Here is a 7,424-nt window from a genome sequence, read left to right on the forward strand (position 1 = left end):
TTCATCAGGGGGAGTGTCATGTGTTGTACTCTTTTTCCTGTCTACGGTTTCCATTTTTTTCCCACCTTGGGTTTTTGGTTTTCCTAGAGAGGTTTTAATGAGGCAACGTCGTGCATGATACAAACCCATATGGTTATGGCATCCAAGGGGGAGTGTTATAAATCATTAAATGGATGGCCCATAACCAATGACCAAGACAAGGCCCAAGCCGTGGCCAACGGAGGAGAGAGAGGCGGTCGTCCGAGGAGAGAGAGGCGGTCGGCTTTAGACCGTCTTAGACTTAGGACGTTTTTCTTTTCTCTGTTTTAGATCTTTTCCTATTTCATGTTGTATTAGGTTTTGGATAATTTCCTTTTTCCTATACTTTGTAATCCTTATATAAGGAACCTCTATTGTTCATTAATAATACACAGACAATTCCCCCATTCTTCTACAACATTATGAATTATTAACTGATTGTATAATAATTGTGACAATTTTATTTTGAATATTCCCGACCATGTTTACAATCCATACTCTACAACTATTTGTGTTCTCTTTCTAGCTTTCGCATCTCTCTAGCTCTTTTCAAATCCCAAGTGTGTTTCCTCCGCCATCGTGTGCCCTCGCCGGTAGGCAGAGCCTCTCTTCCCTCTATCTTTTGTTTTCTTCTGTTTGCTCCTCTGCTTCTCGAGTTTTGTGGGCATATATCTTAGTTATGAATCTCTACGACAAAATCTTTGCTCATATCTGCTGCTGGTGGTTCTTGAAGTCAGTTGAGGTCTCTATATCTGGAAGGAGGGTAAAGTTTATAGGCCGGGTATTTACAGTGGATTCGGCGTTTAGGAGCTTGCAGGCTTCAACCGGTGATTTTCCTTTCCCTCTGGTCAGCTTGTAAGCGGTGAAGGTGCGTGTGTCGGTTTTGGAAGTTGATCTTCTAGATATTGCAGTTTTGGGCTTCATAGTGGATGGATCTGTCCTTTCCGCCCTCGTCTTCTCCGGCTTCCTCCGTGGAGTTTCCGGTGAGTATTCGGCTTTTGAGCTCATCTTAATCGTCTCTTGTGGCTCTTTGACCAGCGGGGTTTCAAATCGTCTGGAGGTTGAAGCAACATCTTTTGGTTCTCGATGGGTGCACGTTTCCGGAATGCTGCTGGGGTCGTCTGGTCAACGTCTCACTCTCTCCCGGTTCGCGGGGCGTTTGGAGTGGACTTTACGAAGCTCCGGCACCGATCCACTCTGGTCGTTTCCGGTAGGGGTCTATCTTGTTTGCTTTTTCTGATGCTCTTGCTGAAGTTGCTGAGTAGACTTTTGCCAGGTTCCGATTTCTTGCTTAATTCTAAGGACGTGACCATCAAGGCTCCGGTGGAGTCATGGTTAATCTATGGCGAAAGGCTGTATTACGAGCTACTGCATGGGTGGTCGTGACGGTTTTGTAAACCATGGGCTCGGGATCAGTTTGCAAATGATTTTGACATGTGCCTTGTAATCTTCTTTCTCTCCCGAATAAATGTTCGGTTCGTTGAGGCGGGTTCTTTACCTCGGGCGTGGCTGGCTGTTCGTGTTGGTGGATGCTAACGTCATCGTATGCAAGCTATTCTTAGTCGGGCAAGATCTTTAAGAGTTGACCATCACAAAGGCCAAAATTACCAAGTTTTCTCTCTCAATTTAATTTTGGCCCTTCTTTTTGCATCGAGCAGCTGTGCAGTTTAGTTGAGGCCTCTATTGTGTTGTTGCGTTTGTCCCTGCTTTGACTAAATTCGATTTGATGTTTAGTTTTTTTTTCTGCTTCTTATTGTCATTGTATTTCTATCAAAAATCTGAAAATTGGTAATAATATTTTTACATGTTTAGCAAAAAAAAAAAATGTTGATGATAAATTATGAATAAATATATAAACGACTGCTATTATCTTAACATTGGCCCTTGACTTGTATATACTTGATCAACTTGCTGGTTAGTGAATAAGAAACTTGTTTTAAACTATGACTTGGGATCCAGTTCACTCTAGTGTTTTACCACTTGCCGGGACAGAATAGCCTAGTGGTAAAACACTAGAGTGAACTGGATCCCAAGACACACGGGTTCGACTCCTCCGGGATTCCAGAGAGCGCCCAGTAAAAAAAAAAAAAAAAAAAACTATGACTATTTTTTTTCCAACACAATTAAACTACGACTATTCAAATTTCTAAAAGAAATATGTAAAGGGATGAGAGCAAGAGAGTCAACAAAATCAAACTTTCCTTTGTTTTATCTTTAAAGCATCTTCTTGTTTTGTTCTTCTCCTCCTCCTCTTCTTTTTTCCAAGTCTTAATTACTCTGGTCAACATCAGAAAACGTGTAAGCTCATTCTCTTTCTCGTTAAAAGAGTTTAAAACCGTTTGATTTTAGCTTGCTTTGTGGTGTCTTGGCTGATTTCTTCCAAAGAATACTTCGCATCTGTTTTTGTTTGTTTGTTTCAGGCTTAGTGATGGATGACCAGAGAAATAGTGATAATCATCATCATCATCTAGGTGTGAATAAGATTGGGAAAAACATCCGTAAAGATCCATCAAACCAGCAAAATCAACAACAGAATCCTCAAGCTTTGTTTTATAACATCAACAAAACCGATTTTAGATCCATTGTTCAACAGTTAACCGGACTCGGTTCAGCTTCTTCAGTAAATCCTCCACAGTCAACAAACCCACCAAAACCTCCAAATTCAAGGTTGGTTAAAGTTAGACCGGCTCCTTTGACTCAAGTCAACCACCATCCACCTCCACCTCCGGTTCAATCAGATCCAATAGCCGCTGAAACGGTTGAGCGTAATAACCAATTATCGGTTAACCCGGCCGAATCTCCAATCTCTGCTTATATGCGTTACCTAATCGAATCAAGCCCTGTTGGAAACCGACCTCAGCTACAAAACCAAAATCCGGCTCAGCCATCACCCGGTTTGTTTCCTTCACATCAACCCGGTCCAAGTCCAATGTTATTCCAGTCTCCAGCGTCACAGTTTGTTTTGTCGCCGCCGCCTAGATCACCGTTTCCGATATTATCACCCAATTTCTTTACGTTTTCACCGCGGTTTATAGCCGGCGGTAACGAATCGCTACCTCCGCCGTCACCGGGCTTTTTCTTCCCGTTGCTCAGTCCATTATGGAAAAATCAATAGCTTTATAGTTAGTGTATTGATAATCTTTTAGTTAATGGATAAAACAGCGCAACTTGTAAGCATAATGTAACATGTTATATGAAGACAATTGCTCATTTCGTTTTATGTATTAGCGTGTTTAATCGGCCTTATTATTGTCCCTAAATGTTTCTGTATTTAAATTGTGATTGTTGATGAACTTCTAGTTCTGAACCAAAGGGGAGACAAATGTGTTTAGTAGAATCATGAATTTATGTTACGAATTTTATTATTAATTATCAAAAACTTATATTAAACAAAACTAATAAAATAAAACATAATATTGAAGATAATTAATTATCGATGGATTTTCAAACTGTTAAATCATTAAAGTCGTGGTTGCTAGAAAATTATGTCTTCTAATTGGTTCACCATCATTAAAGTCCGGACCTTTGATTTTCATTTTTTCAGTTTTCATTATTATTGTCCAATCACATAAAATTCAATTTTCACTTTCTGACTTTCTTCAATTAACCAAGTTGGCAACTTGCACTGCCTGCTAGATTTGTCCCTATATTCTCTAAGATCGTCACGAATGATACACAAAAATTTACTGGAATTTTTTCAAAACTAACCCATATTTTCAAACCAAACTCAAAATCAACATATTTTTTGTCATTACTATTCATCAATGAATTTTCTTATATTATCCCTATATTTTTGAATTATTTACAAAATTATCATTATTTTTTTTTTAATTTCGAAATTCACAAAAAACCAAATACACCCACATCATTTCTTCTTATTTACAATAACACCATTATCATCAATTTTTCCAACCATCATGAATCACCATTTTTGAGCTCTTAAAGCTCTAGAATTCAATTTTCAACCATTTTTTTCTCATTCTAAACCAACAAATCTTCTTTTCTTCTCATTTCCTCTATATTTACATCTAAAAACTCTCATAACTTTCAATTTCATAAAAACAAATTTCATATTTTTGAGTTTTTTCATTAGTGAATCATTAAAGGCGGTTCTTTTTGTTCATATTTGGAGTTTGGACGGTTGAGAAGGTTGGAAACGAACTTTACATCAGAAAAAGATAACTATTTACATGGTTTTCATCATTTTTCAGATCTGTGTCGAGATATTAGACTGTTTTGTATGTCTACGCCTATATGCAGATGTACGATGCAATCTACTTGTCAACGCACATGTCAATTTTGCATTTGACCAAACGAATTTTTTTTGTACCGCAGACTTCCCCAGCAGTCTTCGTCTTTATCTTCAACAACAAAAACAAAAATTTAGGTAGACTTACTAAGACGTCTACGTAAAAGAGGTTAGGTTTGCATTTGACCAAACTTTTGACTTTTTATTGTAGACTTCAACGGAAGTCTACGAAGTGTAGACTGCCTGAGAAGTTTGCAAAAGGTCAGTTTTGCATTTGACAAAAACTTTGACTTTGTTGAATAAGTTACTTTTGCTTTTGACTAAAAAGTTTAAAAATTAATTAAAATTTTATTAAATTGTAGACTTCATATGCAGTATTCTTATCTTAGAAAAAATGTAGACTACATGTGAAGTCTACTTTTTTATTTTGGTCAAATGCAAAACTAACCCGTTGAATTTGACAGTAGACTTCAAAGGAAGTCTAAAAATATGTAGATGTTCGTTTCCATTTACTCGTAGAAAGTCAAACATGGTCAGTTGCAAAACTAACCTCTTTAAAAAAAAATTCAAAAATATTGACTGCATATGAAGTCTACTTCCGGAAGTCAAATCATGGGTGAATTTTGGTCAACTGAAAAAACTAACCATTTTGAAATGTAGACTGAAATGGAAGTCTACATGTATAAAATCACAACTTTTTTTCAAATATAGAAAGTAACCTGTAAAATTTTCATTGCAAAAACTAACACAAAGAGTAGACCTATTTGATAGTCTACATTAGTAAACTGAAAAGAACGTCTACATCTTCGTTGATTGAATATGGAATCTACATAGAAAAATATATTAAAAGTGAATTTTTTTTATTATTCGTTAAGTTTTTTCAAGATTTTTTTGTTTGACAGTGTGTATTAGTTAATCCTAACGGGTTCGAGTGATTTTGAAAAGAAAATCTGTTATAATTATGAAAGTATAATACTTTTTGATTTGACTATGTTGTTAGGTAATAATTGTAGACATATTTGTAAGTCTACCTTTCAAGTTTTATGAAACATGAAATATTTCTCCGCTAATTATGTAAACTGTATTTTCCGGAAATAGCTCTATTACGTGTTGTATACGGAGAATGGGTGGTGAAAGACTCTTTGTGAGAGTTTGTGGTCAATAATCGGAAAGGAGAAAGAATGTTCCTTGTGCATGATGGCTGTACACATGGTGAACTTCTTGAAATGGCACAAGAAGATTATGATCTGGACAAGAAAATCGAGAAGATGGTGCTAACATATTCCTTACCAGACGTCATTTTACAACAAATGACTACGAATAGGCGAATACTCCTCTTATGCCTGTCACGAATGATCGACAAGTGCAGAACTTGATCGAGTTATCTAAGACACACTTTGTACGCCTTTGTGTATCAAACCAGCGCCAAGTACACTAGAAATTTCTGGATTGATTATATGTTAGATAATAAGTGTAGACGTCTTTGTAAATCTACAAATGTAGACTGCAGTTGAAGTCTACATCGTAAATTCTATTAAAAGTGCATTTGTGTATTATTCATCATATTTTATTCACGATGTAATTATTTTACAGTGTATGTTAGTAATATTTTAATGGTCTTGGATGAATTTCAAAAGTTAATGTGTTATAATTATACACATGAAACTTATTGCAAAAATTTGTGATTTGTTTTACTCTTGAAACTTCTTAGAAATTTTGTATAGATTTTGTTCTTCTCACATGTGTGTTAGTTATTATTTTAGCTTAAGGTGATTTTACTTGTTTGGTTGATTAGATCTTGTGAAAAATTGATATCTAACAAAAAAATTAATAATATCATACAAAAAAAACACGACTAAAAATGAATACAATGTTTATAGATTATGCATTAAACAATTATTTAAAAATTAATATTTTATTATGAGAAATTATTATAGAGAAATATATTAAAAAGTATTCTTGAGTGTGTTTGATTTTTAATAATCTTGATGCCTCAAATAAAATCTTGGAAAAGAGTACCTGCAAAATAAGATAAATTTATGAGAAAAACATAAGATAAAAATTAAATCATATTTTAGTAGAACTTTTATTAAGTCTATGTAAATTTATTGTTTAGTAGACTTTAGTTGAAGTCTACACTAACGAAAAATTTTCATATATAAAAGTGTACATTTAGAAGATTTGAAAATACTTTGTTCTCGAAAATATTTCAAAATAGTTTTTTTTGTCAACCTTGTAACAAAGCAAAAACATAAAGTATGAATCTGTAAATTTAGTTCAATATAAACACAAAAATATCTTATAATGAATATAAGTAAAACTTACATTTTTGGGAAGATGATTTGAAAATTCTGGAAGAAATACCTGCAAAATAAAATTAAATTATGAAAAATAAGATAAAAATTAAAATCATATTTGAGTAAACTTCTAATGAAATATTCTTAAACGTCGAGGCTAGTAGACTTCAAGTGAAGTCTACCAGCCCTAACTTTTAAGTAGACTTCATTTGAAGTCTACTCTATCAAAAAGAAACTAGATCTGAAAATATATACATTGAAAATATGAAATAAGTTTAAATTCTAAAAACTTTTAAAAATATAATTTAATAGACAAAATATTAATAAATTAAAGACATAGAGTTTGAATCTGTAACTTTATTTAAATAAAAATACTAGAACACGTATTTAAAATCTATAGATGTAAACCTTACATTTTGGGAGGAGAAGAGAACAACAATTGAAGAAAATACCTGCAAAATAAGATAAAGTTATTAAAAAAACATAGAAAATAAAATTAAAGTCATATTTTTGTTGACTGCTTAAACTTTGTGGGTTTAGTAAACTTCATATGAAGTCTACTAGGAGTCGCTTGTGACATAGGGTCACTACAAGTTTTTAATTGGCCAAGTGGGTCGCTGCAAGTTTTTATTGTCGAAACGGGCCGCTAGGGGGGAGAGAAATAAATCGTGACGGATTTGGTCTTTTGACCCATAAACTTATAGATTCTGACTCGACAACTTGTGAAATGTGGAAGCAAAAATGACCCAAAGAGTTAAACTCTAAAACTTGTTTACACGTGCGTGACCTACCTCAATCTTTACTCTCTTTTTTTTTTTGTTTTTGAGCAAACATCAATCTTTACTCATCACCATGAATTG

General features: G+C 34.2%; 1 protein-coding gene across 1 annotated transcript; it reads left to right on the plus strand.

Moving 5' to 3' along the window:
- The first annotated feature begins 2,181 nt into the window (after positions 1-2,181).
- On the plus strand, positions 2,182-3,236 carry LOC106324832 (protein HAIKU1-like). Its single transcript, XM_013762821.1, has 2 exons — positions 2,182-2,316; positions 2,439-3,236. Exon 2 carries the CDS (start codon positions 2,447-2,449, stop codon positions 3,131-3,133), a length of 687 nt encoding a protein of 228 aa, XP_013618275.1. The 5' UTR covers positions 2,182-2,316; positions 2,439-2,446; the 3' UTR covers positions 3,134-3,236.
- The last annotated feature ends 4,188 nt before the right edge of the window (positions 3,237-7,424 follow it).

Source organism: Brassica oleracea, chromosome C2 (genome assembly GCF_000695525.1).
Source record: "Brassica oleracea var. oleracea cultivar TO1000 chromosome C2, BOL, whole genome shotgun sequence".
NCBI lineage: Eukaryota > Viridiplantae > Streptophyta > Magnoliopsida > Brassicales > Brassicaceae > Brassica > Brassica oleracea.